The sequence below is a fragment of the Strix uralensis genome, chromosome 2 (genome assembly GCF_047716275.1).
Source record: "Strix uralensis isolate ZFMK-TIS-50842 chromosome 2, bStrUra1, whole genome shotgun sequence".
Lineage (NCBI taxonomy): Eukaryota > Metazoa > Chordata > Aves > Strigiformes > Strigidae > Strix > Strix uralensis.
In genome coordinates this window covers 8,957,814-8,977,554 of record NC_133973.1, presented here as the reverse complement: position 1 = coordinate 8,977,554, position 19,741 = coordinate 8,957,814, and the positions used below count along the sequence as shown (strand labels likewise).

General features: G+C 41.0%; 1 gene segment (V, D, J or C); it reads left to right on the top strand.

Moving 5' to 3' along the window:
• Positions 1-19,741, top strand: part of LOC141937663 (T cell receptor beta constant 2-like) — a 51,564-nt gene that overhangs the window by 31,015 nt on the left and 808 nt on the right. The window contains 4 exon segments of the C gene segment in view: positions 13,451-13,503; positions 16,205-16,540; positions 16,922-16,939; positions 17,975-18,081. Of these exon segments, the coding sequence occupies positions 13,451-13,503; positions 16,205-16,540; positions 16,922-16,939; positions 17,975-18,081 (514 nt within the window).

The window sequence follows — 19,741 nt, the reverse complement described above, 5'->3', positions numbered from 1 at the left end:
GTGCACCCCAAGTCTGTGTAAACTTGTCCACTACTGGGCAATTTTAACATCTCCAAACCTAGAAACTCCTTCTGCTGTGAGAATACAGGATGGAGAGTTTGGAACTGAAAAGGGAGGCCAAAGAGGGACTGGAAAAAGTGTAAAGGTGGTGAGGTAGAAAGTCAGGTCATCTGAAAAAGCTGGAGAAGGAATTTAGAGGTGGCAGTCAGTGAGGATGGTGCAGTGAAATAGAATGGATGAGGAAGGTGAACTTGCACCAGACAAGCAGACACAGATGGATTAGAAATGGAATTAGAATGGACTGGTTGGGGATGATAGGTGTGAAAGGAGCAGCACAGGTCTGACTGGGCAAGGGTTCTGGGATGACAAGCCTGAGGAGGAAGGATTTTTCTAAGAACTGTCTGCAAACAAGTGTCCCTAGAGAAACTTTCTGTACCAGTGTAGGCCATGGAAAGAAACTGGCCTGAGATGTCTTAAATCTGCTAAGACTAAAGACCCATCTGATGGTAATTGCATACAATCACCATTGACCTGGACACAGTCCTAGTCCTGGCCTTAAGTACTAAGCCTATATGTAGCTCTGAAAATGGGATGCCAGTGCCTTCCTTGTGTTGCAACAGTCATTTTTCTCTATCATTCTGGACCGGAAAGCCAGTTTTTGCTTGATGCTCTGTTTCATGACATTAGTGTCCAAATCCAGCACAAACCTCTGCTAAGCAAGTTCTTATTGTTTCCAAGTTTTGTTAAACACTCTTCAGTATGAAGCCTTTCCTTGTTCCTCTGGTTCTCTTCCATGTAGACAGTGTACCTCAGCTCTTTCCTCAGTGTCACATCTCTTCTACAGTCTCTTTTTCCCTCAAGAAAGAGACCCCACTGCTTTCCCTGAGGCTCACTGTTAGGCTGGACTAAATCTGGTAGCCTGACATAGCTACATGCTCCTGATCCAGCAGGTAACAAGGCTGAGAATGCCTTCCCAGTAGACACATGTGTATACAATGCATATATATATGTATACACAGCTGACTACACAGATCAATGCAGACAGATGCACTCACCACTCACACAAACAGAAACAGCACCGATGGCCTCATCCTGTGTCTCTCTCTGGCTGAGTTGGATGAAGGTTCAATAGTGGGAAATATATGTATACATATGTACAATGTGCATCTTTTCTATAGCTGTGCTTAGACACTGAGTATGCCCAGTAGCTGCCCCTGGATCCCAGTCACCACATTCGTCAGCACCTGGACCTATGAGCTCCCAAGTTCTGCAGCCCCACTCCAATTGCTGGTATGCACGCATGCACACACACACACCCCTCTCCCTAAACACACACCACTCCCCTCTCCAATAGGTGTCTGGGACTTCCCTGCTCCCTCTGGTTGCTACCTCACACTGGCCTTGCATTAGAGACACACACACACACACATCACACATCTGGAAGCCAGGTCACTTTACTTACTTGCCAGCTAGTCTGGCTTCATTTTCACTAGTGATCACACACACTCACTCACTCACCCTCCCTTGCCCCAGTTGCTGGCATGACGAACACATGGCCACTCTTACCTGTGGCCCTACGTCAGATTCTGGTGTTTAAGTTCATTCACTCTGGTCTCTCTGGTTGCTGGTATCTATGGTCTGACTCCAGTTCTTAGCACTTAGACCTCCATAAAAAAACGCATGCACACAGCATAGACAGGCATCAGAGAAATACTTAGAAATGGAATTTAATAAGACATGGATACACTGAGCTAAGCAGATACAAGGCATAGGTAGACAACCATAATCACCAGCAACCTGTTTACATGTGACTGGCCCCTTTTATAACTTTATTCCTCTATTTTCCTATGTTTATTCTTCCTCAAATCCAGTAGTTCAGGTTCTGGTTTGGGAAGCTCGACCATACTTGCCTTTGTATTGGTACTTTTTTGTTTTCACTTGTTTCTTCTTTAATCTTAAGAGAAAACAGACTGAAAGAATTAGAGGTTTTGAACTGAAAAACAAAAGGGCTGTAAATCTAGCTACTCTTCAGAAGGCAGCAACATGTTAGGCAATTCCTGAGAGACACACTAGAGGTCCTGAGTTACATCTTCCAGATACTTCCTTCTTTCAGAGAGTCTGCAGTCATTTTTTTTTTCCTGAGACAGAAAAATTACTTTGAATAAAAATCTTCATCCTGGAATGAGTAGTAAGTTCTAATGCATGTGACTAGAGAAGAATATGCAGCCCAGCTGCACTGAAATTATTTCACCTTGTCTCAGAGTTCTTACACAGCATAATCTTAGAATTAATTTCCACATTCTCCGTTGTCTGTTTCATTTCCCATCAGGTCTCTGAAATAGTTTCTCCCTCCAGAACCTGAGGTCTGACTACCACTGGAAGAAAAGGTTTTTAACAGCTCCAGCATGACAGGCAATAATTGAAAAAAAAAAAAAATCCTGTAGTGTCTCCATGCACAAGATGAATAGGGGTCATTTTAGGACATTCATCAAAGCAGCAGTGTCTCATGGAACTGTCTCAACATGGCCCAAGGAAGTGTCTCAACATGTCCCATCCTAGCAGTAAGGTGAAAGAGAAAAATGTCAATAAATTCAGATGGAGAACAAGAAAAACCAAGACAAGACTTCCATGAAAGATAAAAAAGAAGAATAAATTGTGGGGAGTAAATGCTAAAAATATGCATCAAAGGATAATCTGTGTCAAAACCATAAAAGAATATAAAGTCGTATTAAATTTGGTCAAACGCATCTGCTAACTGCCTTATTGACTTTGAAAGCAGCACAAAAATTCAAAGAAAAATGTAAAAGATATGGAAGGTAATTAAAAAAATACTCTGTATTGTCTACAATTCCTCACAAGTCACTGAAACTGTAATACATCCAGCACAGGGCTCAACCTCGCTGGAGCATGGGTAAGAAATAATTTCTCCTGAGAAAACCTGCAGTGGCAAGAACTAGCAGGGACTGAACCGGAGACATGGTCAAAAACATACTTCTCATATGCTCAGTGTCCATATCAGTGGAGATCATACAAAACTTTTATACATCATATAGAATATATCTTCTTTCCTGTCTGGGAAGAAGTTATAGCTTCTCAGGTAATTTCTTTTTAACTTCTTAAGCACAGATTTTACTTTCAGAAAAAAAGTCTGTCAGAGATGTTTTTGTAATTAGGAAGTGAATTAGAGCTCTCAGAAAGATTAAATTGCAGGGAATATGCTTCCCTGACTGGAAAACTGAAGAAACTAAGATGTGAATAAACATGGTTTTTGTGCCTCCCCTCTCTTGGTCTATCATCTTTGCTTCTGTCTAACATAAGTGCTGTGTTGTGAGGTATCATCTTTAAGTTATTAAGAACATCTCTCCAGAATGAAACAATATATGTTTACATTTACTGGAATAAACCCTTCTGGAAAGATGGACCAAGTTATATCCACAGGTGTAAATAAGTCAAAAAATTTTTTGTGAGGCCAATATTCCTGGGTTCATGGCTGACAAATCCAATACCCAGACATGCATGATGAGAGACAGTACAATATTCAGTCAGCAACTTACTGGTCTGCAAGCACACTTGTGTCAGGAGCTCAGAACACTGCCTGTTTTGTGGAAAGGCTAAGGCAAAACTTAGAGCCACATGAATACTTAGTTTTCTTTTTAATGGCTCACCAAAGGGGGTATCAAAGGTGGAGTGTCCCTTCTTTCTTCTCTGCTGAACCTTGATGGAAAAATCAGAACAAGGGGAGGGGCATCAGTCTCTCTCTAGTCTCTTCTCTCCTAATTCACAGTGAGCAGTAACATGCTGTTCTGGGACAGCCGACAGGCCATGCTGACTGTTTTGCTTGCTCTTTTACCTGGTGAGAGACAACAGATCCATCTGCAGCATGGCTCTCATCCAGGCCATGCAGGGCTAGTGTGAGGTAAAGGACCATTTTGGCCATCATCTGTACTTCTCCTCCTCCCTTTCTCTTTCACTCATGCAGGTGCTGGGGTTGGACACCTCATCACACAGTGGCCAGAAGAAACCCTTAAGAGAGCTGGAGAGACTGTGGACCTCTCCTGCTACCAGAATTATACCACACTTGCCTTTATATTCTGGTACCAACAGCCTCCAAGAAATGGTCTGAAATTAGTAGCAAGTATTAGTACATGGATGAAGAACTCTTATGAAGAAGGTTACAGTGAGGCCAAGTTTGAGATAAGCAGAGACAATAATGATCACTCTGTTATGACAATCAAGAATGTGACATCCAAGGATGCAGCCACGTATTTCTGTGCTGCGAGTGATCACACGGTACAGGGAGGGGGTTGAGCACTAAGATAAAATCCCCGCCTTGCCTGAGTGAGAGATAGAGTCTCTGAAAAATGTGAGAGAAGAGTGGAGGAAGAGCAGAAGAAAGACAAGGAAGAAGTGGAGGAACACAGCCAGGATGTTTTGGAGGGAAGAGGGACAGACAAAGCAGTGCAGCAGCACCTAGCTTCAAAGACAAAAAGCCTTCAGAAATACAAATAAGAATTGAGGGATTGCTCATGTGGTTAGTGAAAGGCAGTAGATACTTCTTAAGATTGGTGCTACAGAAGCACAGCCATGTTCTGGGCCATGAGTTCTCCACAGATCCCACCATAGCACCACAGAAAGAGTACAAAGCAGAAGGAGAATTCAAGGTACTTTCACACACTGATGATCCACCCAAAGACAGAGGAGCCCAGTGAGATTGGTGTGTGAGAAGACCCCAGCCTCTGATTATGGACATAGGAGGGTGGCACCAGTACAGGTGGGAGGAAACATACACAAGGGCCAGGCATATATGCCATTGTGGAAGGGACAGCCCCTTGGTGGCTTTACAAGCAACAGTGTGCCCTGCAGTACTTTTATTCACCTGTCTCACACACTGCTTAATTGTGGGATCCCTCTCTTCCTTGCCACAGAAATGCACAGTTCTGAGCCAGACCAAGACATCTCTTCATGACCAAACCTCATGGGCAGAGAAAGGAAACCACAAAAAGCTGCCATCACCTGGTGCTCCCCTTGTGAATTGTTTTTTTGTGATGTGCCTGGGAAAAGTGAGGGCAGGGTATTATTAGGGCTCCCCCACCTGCCATTGCCTGTCTCTGCTCCTGTCTTTTATAGCATAACCTAGGACTTACCTTTTCTTCAAAGAAAGGAAAACAGCACATAAGAGAGAAAAAGGTATCTTTAAGAAAGTATGGCTATACACTTCTGGTGTGGTGTTAAGTCATGTCTTTAACAGTCTGCATACTGTTGAGCACAGACTGATTGTCTCATATGCTCATACAGAAGACATAGCATATGAAGCACGTAACTATCACAGGTAGCAAATGTACTATGCTGCTGGCTGATGTGGCAAAGCTGGATGTGCTCCCATGGAGCGCTCATCTGCTCCTCAGAACACAGGCCCATGATCTACTCACTGGTCATATCAGGCTACAGACATACAGCAGGGAAGCACTGGGAAAGCATTGTCTCTCACAAAGCAGAGACACACTGAGTTCCTTATTCTCTTCAGACTCTGATCTTCTTATATAGAGATCATCTTTGCACAGGTACCAAACACATTCACTCTGTTGCTGTCTGGAATTATTACTGGTGATCCAAATGCCCTTTGAAAGTTTTAGGAAAAGTAGTTTATGCTGGAATCATTAAGGAATGTAAACACTATGGTGGTAACTGTGGGAGTGTCTTTTGGGTGACTTTTTTTTTAGATATTTTTTATTCTTTTTTAATATATTACCAGTTCCTGAAAATCATGTTACAGTCCTAGCTCAGAGCTCTTGCATAAACACTGAAAAACAGCTTTATCAGCTCTAGGAAGATAACAGAGGAAGGATTGTTTTCTATTTGTCAACTCTTGAGCATTTTTAGTTTAGGGTGGCAAATGCAATTTTAAGGCCCTATGAAAACAAATTTATCAGTAGTCTTCAAGGTTCAGCAGATTAAGGAGCTGGCTATCAACTGGTCACAGCTGTGCAATTTCCTTGTAGTAGTAGAAAACCACAGAGATATCTAGCGCTCATTGCCTCTTGAAGTTCTGCAGCCACAGCTCCTTATTCTAACTCTGAGGTACAACTTTTTCCTATACAGTACTTCTTTTGCCAGCTTGAAGTGGCACTGCACAAAAAGTAGCTATTCTAAGAAATTTCCCATGAAGCAGTTACTCTCCTCCTTGTCACACTCCCTGTTCTTGTATTTATTCTCCTTTGTCTCCTGCTGTAGAAGGTGGCAGGGGAGCTGTAGCTACAGAAACCATAGTCAAAGGTACTTGTTTTAGATGCTCAGTGGTGACATCTCGGGCACATTTGTGTAAACAGTTGTATATTCGTAATGAACAGCAGTTTCTCAATAATAGTCTAATTGCAGTCTAGAGATTATGCTGGCTACTCAAAAGATAAGATTATGGAAGGAAAGAGTGTGTAAAGTCACATCTTTATGCAGGTTATGATGCCATACCATGTGATGTGGTCATCCTGCAACTTCTTGGAGTGTTTCACAGAATCATAGAACCATGGAATCACAGACTGGTTGAGGTTGGAAGAAGCCTCTGAAGGTCCTCTTATCCAAAACCCCTGCTCAAGCAGGGCCACCTAAATCCAGTGGCCCAGGACTGTGTCTAGACAGTTTTGAATATCTCCAAGCATGGAGACTCCACAACCTCTCTAGGCAACCTATTCCAGTGCTCAGTCACCCTCACAGTAAAAATGTGTTTTCTTGTATTCAGAAGGAAGGTTCTGTGTTTCAGTTTGTGCCCATTGCTTCTGGTTCTGTCACTGGGCACAATTGAAAGGAGTCTGTCTCCATCTTCTTTGCCCCCTCCCTTCAGGTGCTTATCCCTATCCTTATTAATCAGATCCTTCCTGAGTCTTCTCTCTCTAGGCTAAACAGCCCCAGCTCTCTCAGTCTCTCCTATGTGAGGTGCTCCAGTTCCTTAATCATCTTTGTGGCCCTTTGTTGAAAGCTCTCAAGTATGTCCATGTCTCTCATAGTGAAGAGCCCAGAACTGGACACAGTACTCCAGGTGTGGCCTTAACAATGCTGAATAAAGGGGAAGGATCAACCCCCTTGACCTGCTGGCAATACTTTATCTAATGCATACCAGGATACCATTTGCCTTCTTTGAAGCCAGGGCACATTGCTGGCTCATGTTCAACTTGCTGTCCACCAAGAACCCCAGTTCCTTTTCTGCCAAGCTGCTTTCCAGCTGGGTCTCCCCCAGCATATACTGGTTCATGGGATTATTCCTCATCAGGTGTACGACCTTGCACTTCTCCTTGTTGAACTTCATGAGGTTATTGTTGGCCCATTTTTCCAGCCTGTTGAGGTCCCTCTGGATGGCAGCATGACCCTGTGGTGTACCAGCCACTCCTCCCAGTTTGGCGTTGTCTGCAAAGTTGCTGAGGGTACACTCTGCCCCATCATCCAGATCATTAATGAAGATGTTAAACGGAAGATTTTCTCCCAGCACAGTTGCTGTTTCTCAGGCTCTCTGTGAGACAAGAACTGACTCAGAACAGAAATAACAGGATAGATAACCTTGTGTTAATCATCCAACACAGGTATTGGGTTGGGAGCAGAAGATGAACATTTGGGAAACAATATTGTTCTTTAGTGGAACAACTTGGGCACTAATCAGTGGCATCTAACAAGAAGCTTGAGTAGACACAGACTGGAAGAGAAGGAAAACAAAGGGAAGGAAATAAATGAAATATACATACATAGGATGGCATAGCATCACTGTATGCATAGGGATGTGTATTGGGTCTGGCTGGGATGGGGCAGCCCTCATAGTGCTGTGCTTTGTATTTGTAGCTAGAAAGGTATTGATAACACACCAGTGTTATCTGAGGACTGAGCAGTGCTCACACAGCATCAAGGCTGTGTCTCAAAACACACCTCCACCACCTGTCCCTGCTCCAAAGGCAGGAGGTCGGGAGGGGACATAGCCAGAACAGCTGACCCAATCTGACCTAAGGGATATTCCATACCATATGATGTCATGCTCAGCAATAAAAAGCTAAGAGAAAGGAGGAGAAGATGGGACATTTGTTATTAAGGTGTTCATCTTCCAGAGAAAATGCTACATGTACCGAGGCCCTACTTCCCAGGAATTGGCTGAACATCACCTGCTGATGGGAAGTAGAGAATAAATCTTCTGGTTTTCCTTTGCTTCTTCACACAGCCTTTGCTTTTTCGTTTTTTAAACTGCCTTTATCTCAGCCCAGGAGTTCTTTTTCTTCTTATTTTCTCCCCCCACCTCCATCCTGCTGAGGAGGAGGAGTTATAAAGAGGCTTGGTGGGCACCTGGCAGCCAGCCAACATCAACCCACCACAGGATGTGATTTTACACATCCTGTCCTTCCATCATCTTTTCAGTACACTTATATGCCCTGAAAAGGAGCTGTTGCTTAATTTTAGGGGTTCATGCTCAGAAGTACTGAATGATTATGAAAAGAACTTCCTAGTTTCCCTAAAACAAATCTGTAAAGCTCAGAGTATCTCGTAGTTCTGCCTGCTTCTTTGCAGCTGCTTCTTCTGTAAACTCTAAAGAAGAATCCAGGACTGAAGTAAGTGATACCATATGATCACTACTTTTCAAATGTGAGATTCCCCCACTAAAATGATAATGAAATATTAGAAAATATAACCCTAAATGTTTCTTGCTTGCATCTTCTCACCTTTTCTTGTTGTCTGAAGTTTTACACATCTTGGCCCATGAAGCCTCTTATAAGAGACATGGAAACAAAAATCAAGGAACTGTCTTTCTTCTCTCCCTCTCACTCATGTGAATTCATGGCCTACCAGGCTTTTCCTTTTGACAGGTTACAGATGAACAAAGTGGGACAAGACTGGTCTCTACTGGCATGTCTCAGAAATTGCCTTATGAACATGTCCTGAGGAGATGTTAGCACAACATAGAAACACTCACTCAAAATTAACACAGGGGTGATTTGAAATGAAAGACATCATATGGGAGGGAGTCAGTTAGTGACAGTAAGGCCACTAATGGAGCTGTAGACTGAAGAAGGAGACAGAATAATCTTAAATGAATTTTAGTAGAATGGTTTTAGACCCTGAATAAACAGTGCTGTGATCAGAGGCAGACTAAAACCAAGGCAGGCAAATAATATCTCACTATTAGTGTGAGTATTTAGGCAGAGTCAGACAAATAAAATCCTAAATGTATATTTAAAGAGAATTCAGTCTAAACAAAGACAAATGTCTGCAGTCATTCCCACAATTAGTGACTTAAGCACACAGTTTTTCTGTTGTAGAAGACAGGATACTGTAGGGGCACCTAAGATCACCTGTTCAATATCTTGCCTTATGCAGTCCTATGTCTTGGTCCTAAATGTTTCAGCTTAGTCTATGTTTCTCATTCCCTTCCCGGGACACTAACAACTGTTCCCAGATGAACAGACTGTATCAAAAATTACGGGTTTTTCTGAAAACAAGAGAAAATAATTTGTGATTTTCCTAGTAGAATTACCTTGTTTCAAAGGATTGTGTCCTGTACTTACAGCCTATTTTTTATATCAAGACAGACTGAAGTGAAACTATTAAAGAGCAATACGAACAACATACTTACTGCAGGTACTTGGTCATGTTGCTGACTATGTGTTGAGCTTTTATGTGAGAAGACTAGGCCAGGGTGGCCTGTGTATGACCCAAACTGGTTTGTTCACGTGCCTGTCTTCCCCTGTATTGCCTCAGTGTGACACACAGTCTCACTGGCACAGATCTTTCCTTCTTGGGAGTTACGTCATACCTGGACAAACCTATGGGGAAAAAAAAAATACAGTTTTGTATCTCCATTTAGTTATGTGTAAGGGAGGGAGATAAAATATCTTGTTACCTGCTACTGCCAGTCCCCACCCCCTTCAGACAGTCTCCAAAATGAAGGCACGCTCTTACTCCTAGACCATATCTTTTCATACTCAGAGTCACAGGCACCTGGGAGAAGCTTGTACTTCTTCCAGTAGCAGAGCAGTCAGAGGAATACAAACTTAAGAGCTCAGCATCTTACTTCCCTCCCTTTCAGAACAACTGTGACAAGTGTGGCACAGAGCAAAGAGGATATTCACAATGAGGCCAGGCTACAAACAGTATTCTGTAGTAAGCAAATAGCTCTCAATGCAAACCAGTTACTGTGGACTTGAGGTCTGTTTATCATCCTGGTGCAGAAATAAAAAAGAGTAGGAAGGAAAGCAGCATGAACACTGTCATGAAGTTACCAAGTGAAAAATAACTTCATTTAAAACCAGCTAATAAAAGAAAAAAATTACTTTTTTGTCTATAGGAAAAAAATGTCAGAATTATAAATTCAGGGATAATGGATACACTAAGAGGTAATCAGACTATCACACCGAAACAGCAATGGCAGAGGAAGGATGTGGCCTAGTGGCTCCCATGGCAATCTTTCATGCTGACTGGGTGACAAAAACGGGAGGGCGGAGCCATGGGTGGGATTGTTTTTGTACGAGGTTGTATCGTTGTGGGGACAGGGGGGCCACGATGATACATTCCCCAGGAGGCCTTTACAAAAACCCATATGTGCATAAGCCTTGTGGGAGAGTGTGTTAAGACAGTTACAGAGAATTCTGCAGCACAGTGGGCATGTTCTGTCTTGTTTTTTCTTGACAGACCTAGTATGCTAGTATTTACTTTCATCATCTGAGAACCAAGCCTGTCCTCTCTGGAAAACGAGCCAGGAGATTCTGAGATATTGAAATAATTTTCATCAAGCCAGATTGACTGCAGATGCACCTAAAACCTATCAGAGTATGTGAACCAGAGAATTAGAGTTTTTTTCTGATGCAATAATGTTTGCAACAGACCACAAAATAGTTCTTTATTAATGTGATAAAAACATTAGAAAAAGAATTCTGACATGTAGCAAGTATCTCTCTGAGGCACTATATAAAATGTGTTGGGGTTTTCTCTCTTAGATGAGTCTCCAGTGTCCACTGACTGACTCATGCCTGCGAGCACAAAGGTTTTGTCTAATCCTTCTCCACTGCATTTCTTCCTAATGGATATCAAGGGTTTGTCTGAGACCAGTCAACTGATTCTTCTGGACTCTCCTTGTGTGGATTACTTTTAACCTATCAGAAAATTGAATAGGATCCTGAAAGACTATTCAAGATGGCTGGCCTGCCATTGAAGGGAAAACAAATGGATTTGTTATAGTTCAGTGCCACAGAGGAAAACCACCTATATGAAAAGGCATGTGACAATGACAACCACAAAGCAAGTATTACTTGATTATTAACTCCACAAGTTACAGAAAGGAAGGCTTCACAATGCGTAGAGTACTGAGAGTAAGTAAGCTTTAGTTGTAGAGGAATTATATTTCTAGACAATGACAGCTCCTACCACTTTGGGTACATCTGCATGGTTTCTACATCTGCAAAATGAAAAAAGCAGGTAATATTGATGAAGATTAGAGAAAGGTTGTAAAACAACTTGAGGTGAAATGTAGACAATAAAAATAAGAATCAAAAAACTCTGGGAAATGCTTTTATAAATGCTACAGATTATACAACTGGATTTCAAGCTGGTTTTCTGCCAAAACCCTTCAGGCAGAGACTGAGGGATCTCTGGGATTCCAGATACAGTAAACATTGCTTAAGCTTCTGCAGTGCATCCCTTTTCCTAGCTTATGATACAACACTTTGTCACCGTGACTACAAATAACATGGTTTTCGGCGATGGCACAAAACTTACAGTAATGGGTAAGAAATTTTTATTTTCTCTTTTAAATCACTTCAAATCCCAGGTCTTCTCTTTAGAGAACTTCACTTCAGCCTTATTCTGTCTCTCATTATCAAACTGGTGTTTCCTGATGTGCTAGTAACCCAGTCTACTTTGGAGAATAGACTAAGTTTAGTACTCTAGGTAGGGACGCATATTTGATGTTGGTGAACTGAATTAATGCATTTTCAGTGAATAAAAAGTTGTCCATAGAAATAATTATGATGAGGAACGTGTTAAAAAATATGTGCATATCATAAGTATATTTTCTTAATAAATTGACATCTGCAAAATCCACTGTTCCCCAAAAGTATAACTATTCTCCATAATGCTAGTTTTCCTTGGGCTACAGGTGATTAATGACAAGTCAATGAGACGCTGTCTGGAAAGAATTGAGTTGCAGTTATACTTTGGACAGGTCTAGAAAACAAAATCAAGACTTTACAAACTTAAATTATTTTTTTATCTATCTCAGATAATGGAAGGACAAATAAGTGTACTTAGCATTCTTAGTTCACAAAACAGAAGCCACAAGTAAATACTCAACTTGATAAGCAATACTAACAGCTCTCTGCAGCTGTTTAATTCCTTATTGTTATAGAAAACAGCTCTCCACAGTGCAGCAAGGTTCTTTCCACAAAACAGGCTTGTCAGGATGATGATGAAAAGATCATTTAGGACAACGGTCTTACTATTTCAGAATAGATGCTAAAAGGCCATTGAAAACCACAGAAAGAGAATATGTGGTTCATTTCAAATAAAAGTATCTCTCGGGATATTTCTCTGGGACACATTTCGGAATTTGCTCTCTCTCCAAATTCAGGGGAAATCAAGGCTGCTTCTAAGACTCTGATAAATGATGGTGATCTCTTCTTCTCATTGTATTGCTCCTGGAATCATAAGAATTGGTGCCTCAGGCATCAATATACCATGCTGTTCTACTGCAGAATAAAATGATTACAAGTGATAAAATTCAGTCCCCACAGGAAAAAATCAGTGATCAGCACTGATTTTTAAATCCAGTGTGAATCTGAGGTGCCTGAGCTGATGAAAATCAATACACTCATCCCTCATTGTCCATAATAAATTATGCAGCTAAATTTAATAATCATAGCTAAGAGAACAGAGAGAATAAAAGCAGAGACTTCCTTCTAGGGAAGGAGAAAGGGAGGGATGTTTAGGAACTGCTACAGTGGGGACAGTGGACCAGTGTCCTGTGTTATATATTACAAGTTATTTTGTAAGCAAAAAAACCCCAAACATTTATTTTACAAGAGAAGAATATTGATGATGTTGAAAGGAAATGAGGAAATTAAGGAAATGAGGCTGTTTAGTTGAAAATAAGCAAATAAAATTACTCTGTCTGCATATGGGAAATATTTTCTAATAGTACACCTAGATAAACAGATAAATGTCTTCTAAAGAAATGGTGAAAGCTGCTGTAGCTGATTCACCTAAGCCTGAATAAAAAGAGCTCTGGAAGAGGTATTTCTGAGATTGATCTCACCTGGTTAGACACACAGATGTAGTGGTGTTCCCTTACAGACCTTTATTTTTTTGAGGGACAATAAATTAATGTACTTTGTGCTGCTTCTTTTGCTGGTACTGCATGAGGGGAGGGTTAGTCCACAGTTTTGGCTCAGCTGACTGAGAGTAGAGGAGAGGTTTTCCTGCAGCTGCAAAACAGTGTGAATAATGAAAGACTGGACTTTGGCAGTGGAACAAAACTTACAGTCCTAGGTAAGACAGAAGTCAAATCTCTGTGATATGTGTGATACTGGTTTAGGGACAAGAGCATTCTTAATTAACAGTAGAATAATGATAATTTTTCGTACAGCCATGAGGAGAGGATTAATGTTTTATTGGTTGCTTATTAAAATGAGGTGTGCTAGCATGGAAGTATAGGATTTGCAGGCAGGAATTTTGAGATCCTTGTGTCTGTTGCCTTTGTCTTCTGTTTCCTCCCATTCTCCAAGAAAACATTATAGAAGTTAGGAAATTCTTTGGTCTGCAAGTTTTTGCAGTTCATCTATGTAACAATCAAAAGCCACATTTTAGAAGTCTGGATTCTTGTGTCTGCTGAATGAATCAGGTGGGGAAAGAGTAGTCTTGCTGGTACTTTGCTCCCCTCTTCATTAGATGGTGGACAGGCTGCCTAAAGTTGCTTTGGGACACAGGATTCCTCTAACAGTCCTTTTAATCGCTTTTAATTCTCAAAAAGGACTATATTCTTTTTCTCTCAGTGGACTTCTCTATTCTTTTTCTTTCCCCCCTTTGCTTTCTCTGCCTTCTCCCCTCTCAGGAAAGGATTTAACATCATCTGTATCAAGGCATTTTAGAATTACAGGGCAAAATAATCATCTCCATCTGCTACTGCCACGTCTGATAGCAAACTATAGAAATACACATTGGTGACGGTGCCTTTAAACAGTACCATTTTACAGAACTAAGTGGCTGGCAAGAAGAGCATAATGACACTGCAGGTTATAGCCTGATTGTGTACAGCTGTGCTTTTTAACTGCTCTACTTACCTTTGGAGTTGGCACTGTGCTCAGAGTTACAGATAAGTAGCTGTGATTAACCCAAGTGCTCAATGTGGAGGAGACTTGAAAATTTCCCTTGCATTAATATGTAGCATATACACAGATGATTTTAAAATGAGAGTAAGAGTGAAAGATAACAAAAAATCATGAAACTGACCTTGCCATGATGGAAATGGAAGAACTGTGGTACCTTTTCTCTTAGGTGGGTGAATAATGTGTGACAGGGAATGCATGAGTTTATGCATGGAAGTGATCGAGCATTGTGGTAGTGTCTGCCACGAACACTGTGGAAGATCAGAACAGAATGGGCAGCTGATAACACTCTTTTCTCATTGTCTCTGCTCTTGCTTGTACAAGTCCCCTTATTCTATTTCATGCATGCTTATTCTTTGGTTTTGTTTGTCTTTCCAGTAGTTTTATCATTCTTTCTGTCTGCCTTTTCCACCTGTCTTCCTCTCTGTCTTTTTTTGGTTTAGTCTGTTAAAGCTCTCTCATTTTTCTTTTGTGTTCTCCCTATCTGTTTCTATGTCTTCACTCCTTAGCCATTTAGGCTATAAGCCAATGAACTTCTGTCAGAGATACTTTCAGGATAGGAAAAATATTCATAAAGCCAAGTACTAGAAGGGATCAGTAAAAGTGTTCAACCTCTCCTCATATCCACTAGGAGGAAAGCAGAGCAGTGGCAAACCTTCTAGGGAATAATCTCCATTACTATCTAGTTACCTATTCTGAAGTCTGTACAATCTCATGTTTTTTCACAATCATGATTAAGCCTAACAGCTGAAAGCAAACACTAGAGCTTAGGGGTCAAGATCTATGCAAGATACAAGTTCCTGCTAATTCTGCTAATTCTCTCCACTCTAGAAAGGAGGGAGTGACCAGGAAGAACATCTACAATATATAGTGTCTTCACACTGAAAAAAAGTAAAAGTTTTCTCTTTGGCTCCATAGTTCTCTGCATTTCTGTTTCCATGTGCATTCTGCAGACCTGATGGGCTTATCATGAGTTAAAAAGGCACTCTAATGAAGTGTATGGGGAAAAAAAAATAAAAGGTCACTTTTAGGGTCACTGCCTAGCTTCTGAGTAACATCTCCTTGTTGCCTTGTATATCTTTTTGACTGTAGAAGTCTTGTCTTTAGTCTTATATGCAGGTATTAAACCCTTTAGGACAGGGGACAACTTTTGGTTTGTGAGTGTATAGAATCTTGCATCATTTGGGGAAGATGTGTAGTCTAGGACGAGGGCTTCTCATACCTAGGGTATCCTAAATAACAAATAACATAAAGAGATATTTCATAGTCTTAAAAAAGGATCGCAAGTTAAGACCTAAAGCAAAACTTGTCCCAGGCAGATTCAGGTTACCTACCTAAAGTGTCCTTCACTTCAGACATTGAGAAAGATTAGCTTCCTCCTTTCAAGTCACCTCTTAGTTGGGGGAACCCAAGTAGGGTATCACATGGCAGTATAATTCTGAGCACTGCAATAAGTATCATGTCTTACTACATCTCCAGGAATGTGAAGATGCTTGTGCCTTATAACACAGACTCTTATCTATTAGTACAATAATACAAATACAGGCCTTATAGCACTACTGGGTAGTTTTCTGCCTACCTGTTTTTCAGCTTCTTTTCAGCTTTCATAATCTTCTGACAGAGACAATACTAGAAACTCATGCATTTCTGTAGCCAGACCTTTTATGTTTCTGTAAAATAGGTGAAGAAAAATGCTTTCAGTTTCCTGGTGTCTATGGATCTAATAGATATTAATCATCTAATAGAAAGTTGTTAAAAGGCCAGATATATCCGGAGTGACACAGCACACATACAGTACAATTTTAAGGGGTTTCTTACTGAAGACTGTAATGGAAGGCTCTGGGAGATACTGCTTTTCATTTCAGGGAAGAACGATGAAATCATACCTCCAGCTGTGGCCATCTTTTCCCCATCAAAGCAGGAGATCCAACAGAAGAGCAAGGCCACACTGGTATGCCTGGCCTCTGGTTTCTACCCTGACTACCTGAAATTATTCTGGAAGGTGAATGGTGCTAAAAGGACAGACGGGGTGGGGACAGATGAGTTTTCCACACAGAATGGGAGTACCTACTCACTGACCAGCCGACTGAGGATCTCAGCCCAGGAATGGTTCAACCCTTTGAATCGTTTTGAGTGTGTTGCCACTTTTTTTAAGAATGGAACACTGGAATCGATAAACAAATTCATCTACGGTGATGCTGGTGAGTAAAAAATATGTATCACCATGCTGTACAAACTATTAAATCACAAATAAGAAGGGTGTAGGTTATGATGTGAAACGCATCTATATCCAGCTTCTATACAAGGTGTTGTCATGGCAAAAATATATATGTAAATACGTAGGTATTTGCATATGTCTCTTCACATTCCTGTATTTATATTATCATTATACATCTACAGTTTTTCAAAGGTTTCTTCATATTTTCACTGAGAAATCTCTGTACTATAGTAAAATGCATAGTATAATAAAATAAATAGTATAGTAAAATGAATCAGGCAGTATATTGTAGACTGAAACGTCTACAATTTGTGTTATGTTTGCGTTGAAGAGAAACATGACTTTCAGTTCATTTTTCTTTCAGGTTGTGCACTCACGGAAGGTATGAGTGTCTTCTCACAGACAAATATCTGTATGTATTTTAATTCCAGTTTTACTGACACTAAGTACAAGGTGTGTGAGATTTCTACTACAAGAATTACTTGTACTTCTTAATCTAAGTGATTTGTACGTTAGATTAAAAAAAAAAAAAAAGACAGACTTTGGGAGGATTGTACGTGCATGCTGTAAGTAGCTGTGTTTTGGTTTTTTTAGCTCTTCTTTATGATTGCCTTTTGAAATAATAGAAGAAATTGTGGAACCTTCCTATAGAGTGTCACTTGTTCTTTTTATCATCTCCAAATCCTTAACACTGACTTCTGTTAGGAAGCTGCTTGCTCAGCCATGAAAGAATAAATTCATACTTAGCCAAGTTATTATGACAAGATTCAGAATCCAGAATTCTGAATATTTTTTAGTATCAAATTCAGAATACTTCTCATTACAAGTCACATTCCCCTCTAAACTACGAGTATATCCATATTAAAAATTATGTTTCTTTCCTCTATGTACTCATACTTACTCACTATCTTTTTTCACCAACTTCTTTAACGCTTCAGGAATCTTAGGGCTGAACCAAGACCAGGCTGGTGTCTCAATACTACTGCAATTCTTTAAGAGTGAAAAATCTACAAGAATAAAAGTCTGCAGCATTCACAAGGCCACTGACAATAACAAGTGAAAAAAAAAAAAAGTATCTTGTGGTTCAGCTTAATTTGAGTTCCTAGGAGGGATTCACATGAACAGTTTTTCAGTAGGTGTGGCAACACAATGGTTAAACATTCCCAGTCAGGACATACTTTCTTATCATAAAGCCAATCTCTGTCTTTCCTAGACTCGATTTCTCTTTTAGTTCTTTGAATCACAGTGTTCTTTCCCATCCCTTGCTATCTCGTGTCAACAGAGCCATTCATTTGGCTCTAGTTCCTTTGTGTTGCTTAGCTAAAGCTTTCAAGGGTTCTTATTTGATTAAAGCTACATTAGATCTAGTCTCTTGTGATGACGATAATTCAATAGACAAATGCTGTTTGATTTGCAGAGTCCTACTTGCGGTATGGAAATTCTCTGAAGCTCACTTACCTCATTCTCTGTGGCAAAGCCTTGCTCTATGCAGTTTTGGTGAGCAGTCTGGTGTGGACAGCCAAGGTAGGCTAGTGTGCCACTTGAAGGTTGATCTTACTCACTAGTACAAGTGGATACAGACTAGATCTATTCTCAGCTGTGGGGTTGTTCTCCATGTGTTCTGCCAGGATTTGTGAAGGCTAGGTTGAAAAATCACGTAATGAGTTTTCTATTATTGTGTTTCCAGAACTCAAATAAAATCAATGCTATCTAGCAGAGAAATTCATTCTCAAAATACTCTTTAAGCACATGGAAAAAGATGAGAATTAAGGACAACTTCTCCAGAAAGTAAAGAAGAGAAATATCATATATATCATACTTTTCTGTAAGCATTGGAAAGGGACTCATGCCTGCAGTGAAAGTAATAAGCAGGGTTTTTGAGGAGATATGTGGGATAAATCTGAACAAATATTTAGAAAAATTTACAAAGAACAATGGGATAAATCTGAAAAAATGGGAGAAGTTTAACTAACTACCAGGAAATAGTTTTTATCAGTAAGTATCTCATATGGCTGAAAGATATTCCTACTGAGAGTAGTGGAAGCCTCCGTACTTGTTCCTTTAAAAGCAGGACTGGGAGATGTATTTGAAAAGGGACCTGGTGGAGTTGAGGGTGAGTATGAACACAGTCACAGTTATGACTTTGTGTCCTTCTTCAAGGATACTAGAGGAGGTAGGTTTGTACTTTACTGAATCACAATTATAGAACCACAGAACAGTTTGGGTCAGAAGGGACCACTAAAGATCATCTGGTCCAATCCTCCTGCCATAAGCAGGAACATCTTTCACTAGATCAAGTTGCTCAAAGGCCCATCCAACTTGACTTTGAACATTTCCAATGATGGGGCATCCACAGCTCCTCTGGGTAACCTGTTCCAGTGTCTCACCACCCTCATCATAACATGTTTCTTCCTTATATCTAATCTAAAGCTACCTGGTATCAGTTTAAAACATTGCCCCTAGTCCTGTCACTACAGGCCTTACTAAAAAGTCTCTGTCTTTCTTATAAATCTGCTTGTATATTGAAAGGCTGCAAGAAGGCCTCCCCAGAGGCTTCTCTTCTCCAGCCTGAACAACCCCAACTCTCTCAGCCTTTCTTCATGGGAGAGGTGTTCCAGCCCTCTGAACATTTTTGTGGCCCTCTTCTGGACCCGCTCTAGCACGCCCATGTCTTTCTTGTGCTGGGGGCCCCCTGAACTGGACGGAGTACTCCAGGTGGGGTCACATGAGAGCAGAGTAGAGGGGCAGAGTCACCTCCCTCAATCTGCTGGCCACCCTTCTTTGGATACATCCCAGGATACACTTGTCTGTCTGGGCTGCAAGTGCATATGACCAACCGACATACAATTTTTTGTCCGCCATATCCCCAAGTCCTTTTCCACAGGGTTGCTCTCAAGCCATTCATCCCCTAGTCTGTACTGATCCTAGTGATTGCCCAGACCCCCAGTTGCAGGACCTTGTGCTTGGCCTTGTTGAACTTCATGGTGTTCACATGGGCCCACTCCTCAAGCTTGTCTGGGTCCCTCTGGATGGCATCCCTTCCCTCAGGCATATCAACTGCACCACCCAGCTTGGTGTCATTGGCAAACTTGCTGACAGTGTATTCAGTCCCACTATCAATGACAGTTTGATGAGGGTATTAAATGGTATCAGTCCCAGTACAAACCCTTGAGGACACCACTCG